The sequence below is a fragment of the Mesoplodon densirostris genome, chromosome 8, assembly GCF_025265405.1.
Source record: "Mesoplodon densirostris isolate mMesDen1 chromosome 8, mMesDen1 primary haplotype, whole genome shotgun sequence".
In the NCBI taxonomy this organism is placed as follows: domain Eukaryota; kingdom Metazoa; phylum Chordata; class Mammalia; order Artiodactyla; family Ziphiidae; genus Mesoplodon; species Mesoplodon densirostris.
Genome location: NC_082668.1, coordinates 14,913,829 through 14,931,400, shown reverse-complemented (window position 1 = coordinate 14,931,400; position 17,572 = coordinate 14,913,829). Strand labels below are relative to the sequence as shown.

Sequence of the window (17,572 nt, the reverse complement as noted above, 5' to 3'; positions counted from 1 at the left end):
GTATATGAGGCAATAGAGGAGGAAAATTACGTATATTTAATATATAAACACACACTAAAAAGGAAATTTAGGGCTTCCCTGGTGGTGCAGTGGTTGAGAGTCCGCCTGCTGATGCAGGGGACGCGGGTTCGTGCCCCGGTCCGGGAGGATCCCACATGCCGCAGAGCGGCTGGGCCCGTGAGCCATGGCCGCTGAGCCTACGCGTCCGGAGCCTGTGCTCCGCAACGAGAGAGGCCACAGCAGTGAGAGGCCCGCGTAACGCAAAAAAAAAAAAAAAAAGGAAATTTAGACACTGTGGGTGTTTTTTTTTTTTAATACTCCTGTATCTTCTAAAATTTATATAGACTACATAATACTTTATAACTAGGAAAAAATTAAAAGTACATATTTCTTAATGAGAAAATGAGCCTCAGCATAAAACTGAGAAGATAAAACTCTAAAGAAAAAGCACTAATTAAAAATTCTACTGATCAGTGCTAAACTGATAAGTCCTTAAGGGTCTCGATAACATGGACATTATGAATTGCTGATTGGTCAGGATGAAAAAAAATCAAAAACAACCCACAAAGGAATACTGATTCTTTGTCCTCCATCTTGGTTTTTTACGAAGTACAAAAATGTATCAGCATTTTATACATACTAATTTCTACTCGGGGGAAATCAATAGATTAATACTAACTAATAATAAATTGAATTTACATTGCCCCTTTCCACTGAGGAGCTATGAGTTTTTATATGCCACCCTATAACCACAGAGAGTACCCTTGAACCACGAGCCACAAGAATGGTCCCTAGAGAAATAAATGCATGACCACTGCCACCACTGGAGAAGGCATTTGAGGCTTGCACTCGTGGCTTCTCGTTATATATGTGTGCACACATCGCCACAATATTCCTATAAAATCTTCAGAGGGAGAAAAACAAGACCACCAGCATTTATTACTACACGACGTACACACAGCAGCCCCAAGCAGGTGGGCACTGACCCTCAAGCCCGCAGCTCCCCAGCCCTCACCAGCGGCCCACTGTTGCGTGAACTGCTTAAGCAGAGAGCCTGTCCTTTCTCTTGGCTCTTTCTTTCTTGGCCCTTAAACACACTCAAGGCTTCTTCTCCTTTACTTTAAAAAGCAAAACAAGCACACAAAAAACAACAAAATTCTCTTAACGATACTAAAACTTTCTTCATCCCCTCCCCAGCCAAAACCTTCTCTACAGATGAGTCCACACTCACCACGTTCAGGGTCTCTAGCTGCTCACCCCGGTCACTCTTTTTTTCTTTTTTTTGGCCGTACGCGGGCCTCTCACTGTTGTGGCCTCTCCGGTTGCGGAGCACAGGCTCCGGACGTGCAGGCTCAGCGACCATGGCTCATGGGCCCAGCTGCTCCGTGGCATGTGGGATCTTCCCAGACTGGGGCACGAACCCGCGTCCACTGCATCGGCAGGCGGACTCTACACCACTGCGCCACCAGGGAAGCCCGATCACAGCTATTCTTATGGCTTGAAAGACGCCCTATGTGCAGATGACTCCCTAGCCCGGGCTCCCACTGGGCTCCAGGCCTGCAAATCCAATGCCAATTCTGCATCGCCATTGGGTGTCTCACTGGTATCTCAACTGTACAGCTGGTTCCTCACTGTCTTCTTTCCCTCTAAATGCCCCCTCTCCCCACATGCCCCTAAGCCTTTCTCTTCTCAATAAATGATACCTCTGTCTAGCGGTTACTCAAGCCGGAAACCTGGCTGTCACCTGAGTTGCTCCCCTTCCTCCCCTCCCCACACCCAACCTGCCACAGATGTATGTCCGTCATCTGCTTCTGACCATCATCACTGCCACTGACCTCTCACCCAGAAGGCGACAACACCTGACGTTCCCGCCTCCACTCTTGCGGCCCCTCGATCCACTCTCCACTGAGCAGCCAGAGTGATCTTTTAAAAATGTAAATTAAATCACGCCATTCATCTGCTGAAAACCCTGTAAGAGCTTCCCACAGATTTACAAAACTTAAAACTTCACCCAGACCTACAAGGCCCTGCATGACCTGGCCTCAGCCCACTTGTCACATTGCCCCTCGTCCTGCCCCGTCGCTCAGCACCATCCCGCCAAGATGACCCCCTTCAAGTCCTCAGACACAGAGATCTTCCTGCCTCGAGTCTTTACTTGGACCTTCACTTCTGGAAAACTTACTCGGGCTCTGCCTGGCTGTCTCCTACCTACCCTTCAGGCCTCAGCTGAACGTCACACCCTTGGAGCAGTCTTCCTTCCTGACGATCCTGTTTGCTAGGAGTGGGGCCACACATCTCTCTGGATTCCCTCTTTCACTGCACCTGTTCACTTCTTCACGGCACCTACCACAACCTGCAATTTGATGTTTACTTGTATATTACCTGTCCCTCCCACGAGGCCATAAGACTCCTGAGAGCAGGGACCATGTCTACCTTCTTCTTAATTAGCACTCTGCATGACACCTAGTGCTGAATGCAAGGCTCTCTATGACCCGCTCCAGCCATCTCTTCAGTCTTACATGCTTCATGCTGCCAAGCTGCTTCATTCTTGTTCCCTGCGCACACTCTGACTTTAAAAGCCCCTCTGTCTTTGCTCATGCTGTCCTCTGTGTCTGGAAGTCCTCCTCCTCCCTCTTTCCTGGTTAACTCCTAGCCATCCTCTATGACTCAGCACAGTAACAGGCTGGCCTTGCCGCTCTCCGACCAGGTGCAGGCACCGGTCTGTGCTCTCACTGCTCTGTGTGCAGTTCTATAAAGCAATGATACTCAAAGTGCGGTCTGCGGACCACTGGTCCTGATGAAAGAAGCAGAGAAATAGGGAATGTGTGTTCAGAAACCTTTACAGCAATTTAATATTATTATGACATCCAAGCAGACAAAACCAGCAAATTTTCTCAATCAACAATGTAATACCCAAAATATCAATCCAGCAAACTAAACTCAAAGCAAACCGAAGGAAAAATAAAAGAGTTGAAATACATTATCAGAGAATAGAAAAAAACAATAGAGAATCAATTAAATCAAAACTGGTTCTTTGAAAAAATCAACAAAATTGACACACATTTAGTCAGAGTGGTGAAGAAAGAGAGAGACGACTTAAACTACTAAATTCAGGAATGAAAGGGGGAGCGTTACTATAAACCTTACAGAAAGAAAAAGGACTGTAAAGGCTGCTATGAACAATTACATGCCAACAAATTAGATAAGCTAGATAAAATGGACAAACTCCTAAAAAGACATAAACAACAAACACCGGCTGAAGACGAAACAGAAAACCCATAACAAGTAAACAGATTAAATTAGCACTCAAAAAACTTCCCAGGACGAAAAGCCCAGGACCAGGTGGTTTCACTGGTGAAACTCTTCCAAACTGAAGGTCCAAGTATTTTACAACTCACCAATTAAAAAAAAAAAAAAAAAAAAAAGGCAAAGGACTTGAATAGATATTTCTCCAAAGAAGATATACAAATGACTAACAAGCATATGAGAAGATGCTCAAGATCACTAGCTATTAGGGCAATGCAAATCAAAACCATAATGAGATACCACTTCACACCGATTAGGATGTCCATAATAAAACAAAAACAAACCCAGAAAATAACAAGTGTTGGTAAATACGTAAAAAACTTAGAACCTTTATATATTGCTGTTGGGAATGTAAAATGGTATAGAAACTTTGGAAAACAGTTTGGCAGTTCTGTAAAAAGTTAAGTACAGAGGTACCATATGACCCAGCAATTCCTTTCCTAGGTGTATATACCCAATAACATTGAAAACTTAGGTTCACATGCAAACTGTTATGTGACTATTCATAGTAATATTATTCATAATAGCCAAAAAGTAGAAACAACCCAACTATCCATCAACTAATGAATGGATAAACAAAGTGTGGTATATCTATGTAACGGAATATTATCCCACCACAAAAAGGAATGAAGTATTAACTCAAGCTACAACATAGATGAACCTTGAAAATATTATGCTAAGTGAAAGAAACCATACATAAAAGGATATATACCTTATATGATTCTATTTATGTAAAATGTTTAGAATAAGCAAACCTCTGAATTCAGAAAGTAGATTAGCTACTGCCAGGAGCTGAAGGAAAGGGGACTGTAGTGTGACTGCTAATAGGTGTGGGATTTCTTTTTTCGGGGGTTGGAGGAGCTGATAAAAATGTTGTAGAATTAGAGTATTAACGGTTGCATGATCTTGTAACTATACTATAAGACCAATGAATTGCACACTTTAAACTGGTGAATTTTATGGTGTATGAATTACATCTCCATTAAATATATGCACGCACACACACACAGTTAGACCCACAAAAATACTTATCTATAATAAACTGAAAATCTAAATATCTGGTCCTTCACCAAAGATGGTTTGAGATGTAGAGCCTCAAAGAGTTACATGAGCTGTTGGCTGAATGACTAGTCCCTAGTCTTGTTTTCCTTCCTCCTCATCCTACACACACACACACACACACACACACACACGTGCGTGCGCTCTCTCCCACACTTTCCTTGCCCCAGCCTCCTCCTTCATGGGTTCAGGGGTCAGGGCTGCTACAGGACCCACGTCCCCTGTACGAAGGCTGTACTTTGTGGGCTAGACTGAGCACCAAACCATCAATCATGACAGCATTCAGAGCTCCATGGAACTACAGATGGTCCCTGACTTATGATGCTTCAACTTATGATTTTTCAATTTTACGATGGTGCTAAAGCAATACGCCTTCAGTAGAAACCACGCTTCGATTAATGTTGATCTTTTCCCATACGATCCTCCCTCATGATGCTGGGGAGGGGCAGCTGCAGCCCCGCTCAGCCATGTGATCATGAAGGTTAACAACCAACACACTTACCATCATTCTGGACTCACACAATCATTCTGTTTTTCACTTTCAGTATGGTATTCAATAATTAACATGAGATATTCAATACTTTATTATAAAATAGGCTTTGTGTTAGGTGATTTTGCCCAACTGTAGGCTAATGTAAGTGTTCTGAGCACGTTTAAGGTAGGCTAGGCTAAGCTATGATATTCAGTAGATTAAGTGTATTAAATATATTTTCTTTTTTTTACTAATTAATTTTTTTTTTTTTTTTAAGTTTTGGCTGCATTGGGTCTTCGTCGCTGTGTGTGGGCTTTCTCTAGTTGTGGCAAGCAGGGGCTACTCTTCACTGCAGTGCACAGGCTTCTCATTACTGTGGGTTCTCTTGTTGCGAAGCACGGGCTCTAGGCGCACGGGCTTCAGTAGTTGTGGCTTGTGGGTTCTAGAGTACAGGCTCAGTAGTTGTGGCACACGGGCTTAGCTCCTCTGCGGCATGTGGGACCTTCCCAGACCAGGGATCGAACCCGTGTCCCCTGAATTGGCAGGAGGATTCCTCACCATAGCTCCACAAGGGAAGTCCCAAATGTATTTTCAACTTACGATGGGTTTATCAGGATATAACCCCATCATAAGTTGAGGAAGACCTGTAGTTTACAATTAAGCACAAACTAAAATTAATCCATTTTTAGGCCTAACATCTGTACTGAATGAAACATTTTCTAATGCCAAACAAGCAGGCATTCATTGTTAGCTTTATTTACACTGTCCAACAGGAGTGAACACAGGAGGTCAATATAATGAATACATTCTGGAAGCTACCTACCATCACGGCTCCGTTATCCTGGCCCACAAATATCCGTCTGCTATCATGATGGTAAGCCATAGCAGAGCAAGGAGCTGCCAGAAAGACAAAGATCATGTTACGTGCAAAGCTAAGCATGTTAAGTCATTGTTCAAGGTACATTATTAAAAAGAGCTATAAAACTTAGGTTAAAAGAAAGAGGGCAAAAACACTTTATAAAAAAAAATTACTAAAATTCTGTTGTCTTAGTGTAAAATTTTAACTTTAACAATCTTCCAAGTTACTTTTATCACTTTGGGTGAGGCGAGCTCCATGAAGTTTCATCTGATTGAAACTCCTACCTGTTTCTGGAAAGGTCTGGGGTCCAGTGCTTAGAGTAGGTGATCTGCTACCCAAATTCCACAGGTCATCCTGCCCCTCCCACTTCCCCATCACAGGTAAAACAGCACCTGGCATCTGTGGAAAGAACAGTTCCCAGCACCACAATTCCCTTTCCGTGGCATGTGAGCAAGCTGGGAAAGCCACTTTGGGATTACTTGTTTTTTTTTTCCCCAATGATGAAAAAAATGTTCCATTTTGCGATGACTCATACAACCCCAGTTTGTGCTAACGAGTTGTGAGGGGTAGATATGTTTCTTTGTCCATAGCATGTCATGTGACTAGGACAGCCCCGACTCTTCCCATGTATGCACCCCTCTTCCAGCTTCTACATAGTCTTCTTCCAGAAAGCATGGGCCAGAGAATGAGTTTCACAAGGGAGAAACTATAAATCATCTCCTCTGCTAAAAATCAGAATTAAAGTGATTTAGAAAATGGAGCATTTGGAAAAAGAAATGTTTGGGTTCACTTCAGCCTTAAGAATTTTAATTGACTGTGGAATGAAATGCATGCTAGGAAATAAACAAACTTGAGTTTATTTTGAAATAAAACTTCTTAAAAAAAGTAAAAGAGAAAAATCTTATAAATGAAGTTACGATTTGAAAGCAGTTTAAAGTTCTCTAACTACAATGGCTGATATTCTCCACCAAAGGAAGAAAATAAACTACAATACTGAATTGTACTCAAAGGCAGAAACATAGTTAGCTGTATGATCAGACTATTTCAGTTGCATTCAAAAAACTATCTCGTTGAAATGTAGAGACCAAAACTGTCTACACACAAAACAGTTAGAACTGACTACAAGTTTGTACACCCTTATCCACCATATTGATGTTTGAAACTACAAAGAACGATCATGTTTAAGAATTATAACCACAAAGATATATGTATCTTCATACAAAGTGCTTTTTAATAAACACACATAAAATTACCTTTGAGAAATCAAATCTCTTTGATGATTTTAAAGATTCACTGTCATCATTTTTGCTTGCCTTTCAGTTGGTACTAAATCTTAATGCTTTAGTTTTAAGCTTCTTTTCAATTTTTTTTATGCCCAATCCTATAACTAACTGTACATAGACATGTTAAAATCTTTTGTGTAAAAATTACAATGTGCTGAGTAATTTTATAAGACTAGAGAATTCTAACATATTTAAAAAAAAAGCCTCGCTAGTTTGCTTTGTATCTAAAAATGTCCTGGCTTTTTTCCTAGAAGGGAAGCTTCTACTGAGATAAACTATACTTTTTTTTTTTAATGTGAATGTTCACATAGTTTTATAAACAAGCAAAACACAAATCATCTTTCAAATCAGTGACCTTTTAAAAAGGCACCATTGCAGTCCAAAATCATATGCTTAAAACTTTAGTTTTGTAAACAAAGGGTTTTCTGGAATATAGTCAGGTTCTTTCATTTATGTATTCCTATGGCTGCTTTCACATGACCATGGCAGAGTTGAAAAGTTGCCACAGAGATTGTTTGGCCCATAAAGCATAGTATTTATGGCCCCTTGCAGAAAAAGTTTGTGGACCTACCCCATATCATGGTGAGCAGCACAGTTTTGGAGTCAGATGGGCATGAACTGCAATTCCAACCTCTGGCCTCAGTTTCCTTGTCTACTAAATGGTGAAAATATCATCTACCTTATATAGCTGTTGTGATGATTTCATAAAATAGCACCAAAAAACAAAAATGCATGAGGCACATAGTAGATACAGAAACTAAGAGTTACATCTTTCTTCAGCTAAAGCAGATTCTGAAAGTTATTTTTGTTATGTGAGGTAATGTTCTGAATCATAATTGGTCCACATACAGCAACATTCTAAGGTTTGCTTACTGATCACCTCTGTTAGGTCACAGGAAACAAACTGGTGGATGACCACTAAAATGTCCTCAACTGGGTAATCTGCAGACAGTTTTTAAAACCAACATGGCACTTTTCTTCTCATACTTCAAATTTAATTTTAAAATAAAACAGACAAGCAGTTATTTCTCAAAATTCATTCATTCCGTTTTCTTCTGGCAGTGTTCTTGAAATTTCATCAGTAGACATTGTTCCAGATGGAGGTGATAAAGAGGCATCTGGAAGCAACAGGCTGCATACGTGTAGATACAAACATGAAGGTGTCAGTCACCCACAGCAGAGATGTGTTTTTACTAGTCTTTCCAGCCACAGCGCTGGAAGCTACTTCTGGAGGGTACAGTTAGGCCAAGATAGCAAGGGATGGCAACAGAGAAAGCAAAGCCACGTGCCCAAGACCCAAAAGCCAAGGAAGAGTGTGCACTGCTACTGCTAGGTTCTGGTGCCCTGGGGGAGAAATCAATTACAAAGTGAACTAAATATCTGGGGGAAATACAAGCCAAGGAGTCACTGAACTAAACACTGGACAAAAATCTATCTCAGTCTCTCTCTGTTCTTAAGAGCATGAACTCCAAGGTTGAGGTCTCAGGAGATTGAGCTGTGGCCAGATTATGAAGTGCGGGGTAATGGAGAGGAGGAAGGGATAACAGCAAGAGCATTAGCAGGACTGTCCACAAAGGCGGCAAAACACCCCCCAGCACAGGTAGCAGGTCCCCAGGCTGTTGGATCTATCACTGGGTCACTGGAAGTAAGGAGTTATCTGTCTAAGAGAAGCCTTTTATTTTTCAATTGGGTAAAGGATAGGCTCAGAGGCCCAGAGTACCCCACCTACCTCTACCCTGCTCCCTCAAAATCCCAAAGTAAATGTATCAAACGGCCTCCATAAGCACATTCACAAGACATCAGCCGCTTCCTATTTCACACTGAGTAACCAAGGTGACAAATCCACAGACACACACGGACACAGGACGGGAGGTACTACTGCCTGGCACAGTAAATCATGATTAGGGTTTCAGGTAGTCTTAACACACTGCATATGGTAAAGTTTTATGGTTCCTTTTATAATAGTTAGCTTTATACCAGTATTCCAAAAAGCCCACTTCATTTTCACTGAATGGTTATCAAGATAGAAAAGATAACCAGCCTGCCCAAGCTGTCAGTAGAAGGCAGAACAAATGAAAATCCTGATAAACTACTAATTTGTGGAAATGCTTATAGGATCTAAACCCTGCATGTACCCTGCGATAAATGTGCAAATGAGAAAGTGCTAGCCAAGAAAGGAGGTGCTTGGAAGGATGACTCAAGCTGATATAAGGAATTTGCTGAATAACTGGCAGCTCTGTGTTTGTAAGAAACTCCACAGCCCCTGGAATAACTCTTAAGGGAGCTATGAACAGTGTCCACAGTGTCTGGAACTAGCAAACACTCTTCTTTGGAGAACTTCGTAACAGTCGTCACTAGCAAACCGTCAAGCCTGCTCCAGAGCCCTTTGTCTTTTCCTAGGGGATCCTCTGATTATTGAAACCTTAACTGAGGAAAAGCCCTCATTAAGGACCAAAACCACCAGGAAATAAGCAGCTATGGATGCCTTCCGTGTGGCCACTGGGGGTGGCAGGACTCAACCCCAGCTTGGACCTGGGTGGTATCCAGGCGCTTTTTTCAAGAAAGGATGGAGAAGTGGGAAAGAAGGATACAAAGCTGCTTAGATCTGCAGGAAGGGCTGGATTTAAATGTAATTTGATGTCACTACATCTCAGGGCTGTTCTAAAATCTCAATGCAAAAGCTTTATCGTCAAGGTTTATTTTTAGAACATATTTGACTACTGAGAAAAATCTCCATGTAGAATGCATTGGATGTGCCTTGGATCAAATCTCTCAACAGTACCCAGAGTTTATGAAAAAGTTGGGCAAAAGGCCAGTTAAGAAGGCAGAGTGTTCAGAGCCCTGTTTTAGTGTCAATATCAGCTATTACTAAGAAGAAAGTTACTACTAATACAAGTTGGCAAAAGGAAGACAAAGGAAAATGGAGGAGGTGGGAGGCTTTCCTCTTCCTTTTATTTTCTCCAGTTCTGTTCAAGTCCACTTCAGTTAAGCCGGTAGACCCAGCTTCATTCGCAAGAGAAAGGGAGTCTTTCTGTGGTTTAACACAGCCTATCAGAGGTATCAGGCAACTAAGAAGCTCATTTCGAAATCTAGCAGCATTTTTTTTAATCAGGAATTTTGAAATTTAAATCCTCAAAGACAGCTACTCACAGGCCATTGTGTGGTAAATGCTGGGCCAGTACTGACCGCTGTCTCTTTTCAGCCATACTCGGATAGTTCTGTGGAGAAAAGCAAAGAAAAAAACGAGTAGTCTTTAGTAATTTTACCTTCTTTTCCGCTCCAGGCAAACTTTTTATTTTATTTTCAATATTGTTTCCCATTGACCTTATAACATTAATAACTGGAAAAATTAGACCAATACACACACAGAGTATTATGGTATACTTTATACTAGTATATATGTGTGTATATACACACACACATATTATATAGTTACCTACAGTATGTCCATACATGGTGAGTTATGCAGTAACTAGGAGTCAGGATTCTAAATAACTTTAATAATATGGAAAATATTCATCATATCATGATATACAAAGAAAGCTGAGAACTATTAACTACTTTTCTTGGCAACAAACTGCAAACTTGGTCGCCTGGCTGTCGCAGCCAAATGAGAGTCGTAGACGTAAATGGAAAGAAAATGTTTCTGGAGAACTTGGAGAGACGTGCGTACAAAGCAGAGCCCACGCCACCGCTCGTTCACAGATAATTCCCGGTCGTCTCGGCCCCGGGAGGAAATCCTTCCACACCCGTCTCTGAGCCTCTCCTTTCACCAGAACGCACACAGAGAGATGAGGAAATCCTGGACACAGGCAGGAAAATGACACATGACCAAAACAGCCAAGGTTTAATATTTTGGCTTAGCACCTCAGAAGAACACCATGGAATATTTCTCCAGCACTCATGGAACCTCCAGGAGGCTCTGGGCCTCTTCCTCTTCAGAGGAGGACACTCACTGCCTTTTCCGGCACAGCTGTGCTCTGCCTTCGCCATGACTCCTGTCTCAGTGTCCCTTATTGTCAGCTCTATCACACTCTTGTATTTCTAACAGCAACACAGATTCTGGCCCACAGCCAGCACGGAATTAATGGTTGCAACCTTGAACTAAAATACAGTAAGGCTAAATGTTGACACTATGTTTCCATTCTGCTTGAAGTTCAAGACAAGTAAGACAGGTCTATGAGGATAAAAATCAGAATGGTGGTTGCTTCTGGGGGTGAGGACAGAATGCAGTGAAGGGATGTGAGGGAACCTTCTAGGGCCATGGTAAGGCTCTGGGGAGCAGGTGACGTGGGTGTATGCATCTTTCAGAACCTGCCCAGCTGTACTTAAGATCTTACAGATTACTGTAAATGATTAGAGCTAAATAAAAGAAAATAAAGACTAGATGTTAACTTTCATTCATCCAAATAAATAAGATGACCCAGCAGCACAGTGGGAATCATGCTATTTTAAATGTGAACTGGCCATATAGGCCGTAGTGTAGGAACAGCCATTTGTAAAACATGACCCATCTTCCAGCCACTGCTAACTGGTCATGATGGAACCTTTGGCCAAGTTGAATCCCTCAGAATGTTTCTCTACATCCCACCTCTGATCACAACTGGCCAGACCAGGAATGGGATCAGTCAGTTCCTTCCCTAGGAAATCAGAAACCAGGAGAGACAGAAATAGATCAGTATGTCTCCAGTCGTTGAAATGACTGTTTCTGGTCACACATTTCGCAATTTGGACTGGAGAATTTTGTACGTTAATAAAAGGGAAAGAATGAAGCCGGCCGAAGAGGAGAAGCAGTAGCAAGCTGGAGACAGTCCAGGTGGAGAGTCCCCCATGCCAGCTGCTCCTGAGGCCGCTATTTCCCTAGACTTGGGTTCCGTGAGGCAGATGCCCCAGCGTCCTCACCATAAACACCCTCAGCGGCTTAAGCGAATCTGAGTAATCTTTGCTATTTGCAATCAAATAGGTACTCATACACTGTGTCTGCGTGGGACACCATGAAGTCTCTCAGACACTGTCTCTTCGTTCAAGCACCATTAAACAAGATCCTACGTGACAAAGTTCACAAGGCAAGTCAATCAGGCAGACTCCTTCAGGAGTACCTATATTGTGATAGGAAGTTCTAGAAAGTTCAAGTTCACATCCAAAATTAAAAGGGAAAGAGAGAGAAAGATCAGACTAAAGCATCTGTGAACAGACCTATACTTTTTACTGTTTGTAGTTCGGCATCTTAAACCAAAATTTGACACTCTTTGAGGTAACGTTTTAAACCACTGTTATTATTTGTGGGTTCTTGGTTACTGTTCATGATTATTTAGTTTTCTTTTTTCACAAACCTCAGAGGTTAAGACTTTTTCATGGAACAGATCTTTCTAGTTTGAAACCATTTAAATGAAGCTATGAAAAATACTTAATGGGGATTTCCCTGGTGGCACACTGGTTAAGACTCTGCCTGCTAATGCAGGTGACACAGGTTCAAGCCCTGGCCCAGGAGGATCCCACATGCCGCGGAGCAACTAAGCCCATGCGCCACAACTACTGAGCCCATGCGCCGCAACTACTGAAGCCTGCACGCCTAGAGCCCATGCTCCGCAACAAGAAAAGCCACTGCAATGAGAAGCCTGCACACCGCAACGAAGAGTAGCCCCTGTTCACCGCAACTAGAGAAAGCCTGCGCGCAGCAACTAAGACCCAACAACGAAGACCCAATGTAGCCATAAATAAATAAATAAATTTATTTTAAAAAAATACTGCTTATTTCTTTAGGTGTGATAATGGTGTTGCAGGTTTTTGCTTGTTTTTTAAAGAAGTAAGCAGTAATGTCTACCTGTGACACTGGCCCTTGTCTCTGTTCTCAGCATGCCCCCCACCGTCCAGCCCTCATCACTCATGCCTCAGTGCAGCCTCCTCTCAGGTTACGTGGTGGGCTCATCCCTCTGGTCCACCTCGGGCGTGTCGACTACTGGCTACATCTCCCAAGGAACCATGCATCCCACTGCCCCTGTGTTCAGAGCTAACCAACTGTTGTCTCAAATCAGGGGTTTGGGCTTCCCTGGTGGCGCAGTGGTTGAGAGTCCGCCTGCTGATGCAGGGGACATGGGTTCGTGCCCCGGTCCGGGAAGATCCCACATGCCGTGGAGCGGCTGGGCCCGTGAGCCTTGGCCGCTGAGCCTGCGCTCCTCAACAGGAGAGGCCACAACAGTGAGAGGCCCGCGTACCACAAAAAAAAAAAAAAAAAAAAATCAGGGGTTCAACTGACATAATTATGATTCCGAGACCCAGACCCTACATCCCAGCAAGCTGTCAACCTCAGAGGCCCCAAATATGCTGAGCTCAGGTTATGTCCTAATCCCTCCTCCCTCACCACTCCACCAAGGACTTTTCTCTCTAGGCAGTAGTTCATCTGGGCAGCACCCTCAGGATGGGTACCATTTCAGCACGACCTCACCTAAATTAATCAATAGAAGCGTATAATGATGATCCTTAGGCCTGAACTACTAACACAATATTACATTCTGTTGACTATATTTTATGTTACTTAGTACAGAATGTTTATGGATACATTTCATTACTTATGTTCAACATAGGGGATGAAACAGGAGTTATAAGAAGTTAAAGGCCAACTCACCTCTAAGCAGTAAATCTGTTCAAGGATTCTACTCCACTTACAAAGACAGGACAGCAAAGGTCAAGGCACTTGAAGATGAGAGCACCGTACAGCACCTTCATTCACTCAAAGGGATTAAACCTATCTGTCTATTTTTTTAAGGGTCTAAAGACCAGAATGCTGATGTAGTCTAAAAGCCCCCAGATCAACCCCAAAAGTTGTGGGTCATGAATGCACTGGTAGCTCAATGGAGGCCTCAGTGGCACATGCTTTTCCCTGTGTCCTCTTGAAAGAAGAGTGATTTCAGACAGCACAGAAGTCACTGTGAGCTGGAAACGTTAAAGGTTGTCTCTTCCATCCAATCATCTAACCTGGAAAAGTCAAATTTTAACTTCATGCAGCTTAGTCCAAGGTCAAAATGGGACCTACCTAGACCCCAGCATCTTTGAAACACAGTATTATTTCCTTTGGAGAACAAACGTAAGTTACTACCATTTGGTCTGCACCCAGCTGACACACTAGGAAACTGGCAAGACAAATGATCTCTTGGGGTGTTTCATTTGGAAATTATTTATCACATCCAGGCTGAGAGAAGACCATCCTTTCTTGGGAATCAGGTTCCAAATCAAGCAGCTGACCTTGATAGTTGGCTTTACCTCTGTACTCACACTTTCTATCTGGAATTCCCTTCCTTCTCTTTTCAAGCCAAACTCTTTCCCTTACTTAGGGGACATATTAAAATCTCCCACTTCTGACATAAAAATCAAAACGATATTAAATTTAACTCCTAGTACTCCGGCACTCTCAAGAAACTATGATATTAAACAAAGGTGTATAATTTCTACTAAGTAATATAGAAATTTGTTTTGTATTGTAGTCAGAACATGCCTCATTGGTTTAAAAAAATGGTTATAAAAACAGGCTTAAGTTGGGCTGCTTATTTAAAAAAATCAACAAATTCCACAGACTAAAAAAATTTACTATTCAGAAAACTGGAAACAAAATCTACTAGTCACAAACAGTTTAGTAACATTTTACAGGAGCAAACTATTAAAAACTCTAGGATGATATTAATGAACGATATAATCACCAAAGTGTCAGGATCAGATGGCTTTATTTTTCCAAAAACCACAATCTTGTCTGCCTAGATGAAGGTCTAAGTCCCTCTCGGACTGAAGTAAAACAGCTTAACTTTTCCTTCACTATTTTGACAACCTACACCCACTCACCTAAACTCATTTTATCTTTTGCCTGCTGCTTATTCTACCCATTTTTCTAGTAGAGGGGTCTTGTTTGATGTTCCAAGACTGCGTCAATCTGGAAAAAAAGTCTTTCCTTAAAACCAGAACCTGAGAAACATGTTCATCTTTGCCAAGATCTATTTTTAAGTTCTTTTAAAAACAGTAGTTTGATATTTTTCCAAAAGGTACTTAGAAAGGAAATGTGTCATTTCTTTCAGAGCCTACACTACTATAAGTGCTTTTCAATCTTCCCCACGCTCCTGCTGCCCCTGTGGAGGGCTGCACCATCAGTCTCCTTTGCCCTCCTAGTTTGAGAAGCATGAACTCATGTAGGGCTGCAGCGTTTTCCATGGAGACCTGAGAGGAAGACTCTCTGTAAGACTATAGCCCCACTGTATGCGCATCAAACCATCATCTTATTTGCCTCATTGTTCAGCACGGTGGATCATCATCTGTTCATTTTCTAAATAAATGAAATGCCAAAGTTGGATTGTATTTCTTTATTTTAAATAGTTCAGACTGAAATGTGTTTAAAATGTATTGCCGGGCAGGGCTAAGCAAAGGAACAGCTGAAAACAATAATAACACGCCGTTTCTAGGGCTCTCATGATTTTCTGTCAGCACTCACTGCACACTAGAGCTAATCCTTTGGCAAGAATTGTGCTCCAGGGCCTGCCGGTGCGGGGGACACGGGTTTATGCCCAGGTCCGGAAAGATCCCACGTGCCGCGGAGCGGCTGGGCCCGTGAGCCATGGCCACTGAGCCTGCGCGTCCGGAGCCTGTGCTGCACAACGGGAGAGGCCACAACAGTGAGAAGCCACAACAGTGAGAGGCCCACGTACAGCAAAAAAAAAAAAAAAAAAAAAAAAAAAAAAAAAGAATTTTGCTCCATAGAGTGAGAAGCACGTTTCCTGCCTAATCATAAAGATAACAATAATAACAATGATGATGATGATGACGACAACAATGAACTGATTTAGGAATTCCAGGCTCGGCAACTGATCCTGAAGAAATTTTTTAATAGATGAAAAAAGGAACTACATATTTTAAAAAGTTCATATGAACATTATTCAAAGGAATAAAGTTAGGGGAACATGTTAAATAATGAAATGGATTAATGACACATGAATTTAATTGCCTATATAGTCATTAAAATTAGTTATGAAGACCATAGAACCATGAAAAAATGTTTATAATATATTAAGGGTTTCTTTTTTTAAGCTTAATATAAGATGATAGAAGTAAATTCCATGATTAGGCTGAGTCAGGCTGGGCAGGGAGGATAAGGCGGCTGATGACGGGGAGAAGGAAGGAGAGGAGGGAACACGCCCCCGGGGGCAGACAAGGACTCTGGTTCCTGGGGGGCGGGGGAGGGGGTATTCCCAGAGAAAAGATGTGGAACAGCTGAGAAGCAGGAAAACAGCAGGGCCACCAACAATTAAACACCTCCTCATAAGCCCTGAGGCACATAAGGACTTATCTTGCCTGAGTTTCAAGTGTACCTATCTCAAATTCTAAATGTAAAAACCGTCCACTCCCTGGGAGCCTGCCCGTTAAATCATTACCACTGAGAGCAAGTGAGGCTGAGTAGTAAAGCAGGGCTCAGACTGAAGCTCTGGCGCGGCTGCAGGCACTAGAATCAGAGGCAGTTTCAAATAGGGCTCGACCACTTTCCTTTTTTCAGTGCGGCAGAGTCTAGGAGGCCCTGTGCCCCCATGGAGTCTGTCAGGGGATCCGCTGCACCCATGGAGGTCAGCGCAGAGGAGTGAGGAGGGTCTGGACACGAGGGCTAGAGGTGCCGGGTGGACGGGGCCTTGAGAGCATCAGTTAGGCCCCGGGAGCAGTGAGCAGGGGCAGAATGGGCAGAGCTGGGCAAAGAAGTCCAGTGCAGCAAGGCAGGAAAGAGAAGACACCAAAAGGCACAGGACTCGATGGCCTGAAAGATACAAGGCAGTAAACCGCGCCTCTTCACAAACGTGTCTCCGCTTAACTTCTCAAAGTTCCCAGAGAAGAGCTCCAGTGGCACAGACGCTACCTCCTGCCTTCTACGTATGCACTGGGAATCTAGAAAAGCTGTGGTCTGTCGAGAACATGATACCACACCCTCAAGGCAAAGATGACAGCCAAGACCTCCTTTGTTTTTTTTTTTTTTGTTTTTTTTTTTTGCGGTACGCGGGCCTCTCACTGTTGTGGCCTCTCCCGTTGCGGAGCACAGGCTCCGGACGCGCAGGCTCAGCGGCCATGGTTCACGGACCCAGCCGCTCCGCGGCATGTGGGATCCTCCCGGACGGGGGCACGAACCCGTGTTCCCTGCATCGGCAGGCGGACTCCCAACCACTGCGCCACCAGGGAAGCCCAAGACCTCCACTTTATACTTAGGGAGGCAGAAGTCAGGAGGGAGAAAGTCCTAAAACGAAACAAACCAACAGCAGCCCTGGATCAGATTTTCAAACTCTGTCTACTTATTCTGCCAGAAGGTGATGAAAATTCACATTTCAAAACAATACCAAAGTAAATAATTCAAAGCAAAGAAGCTTTATATGGTAATTAATTAATATATAGAACAATTTTTAAAGGGCATTCAGAAAACTCTACATTTTATCCTCCAAAGCAGTAACTCCTAAACAATAAGCAAACATGAAGCATTAAATTCCTTTTTTCTCCATATAAATGCAGAAGGTGGAAAAGTCCAGGTCTAACTCCAAAATTCTCACTTAGCTCAAAAAAATCCTGACTTCTGTGCTCAAT

General features: G+C 42.8%; 1 protein-coding gene across 1 annotated transcript in view; it reads right to left on the bottom strand.

Annotated features, from left to right (window-relative positions):
* WDFY1 (WD repeat and FYVE domain containing 1) overlaps positions 1-17,572 on the bottom strand; it is a 46,408-nt gene that overhangs the window by 19,173 nt on the left and 9,663 nt on the right. The window contains exons 2-3 of the mRNA XM_060107098.1: positions 10,130-10,197; positions 5,661-5,734 (exon numbers count right to left, since the gene is read on the bottom strand). Of these exons, the coding sequence (XP_059963081.1) occupies positions 5,661-5,734; positions 10,130-10,197 (142 nt within the window). The remainder of the gene's footprint in view (positions 1-5,660; positions 5,735-10,129; positions 10,198-17,572) is intronic.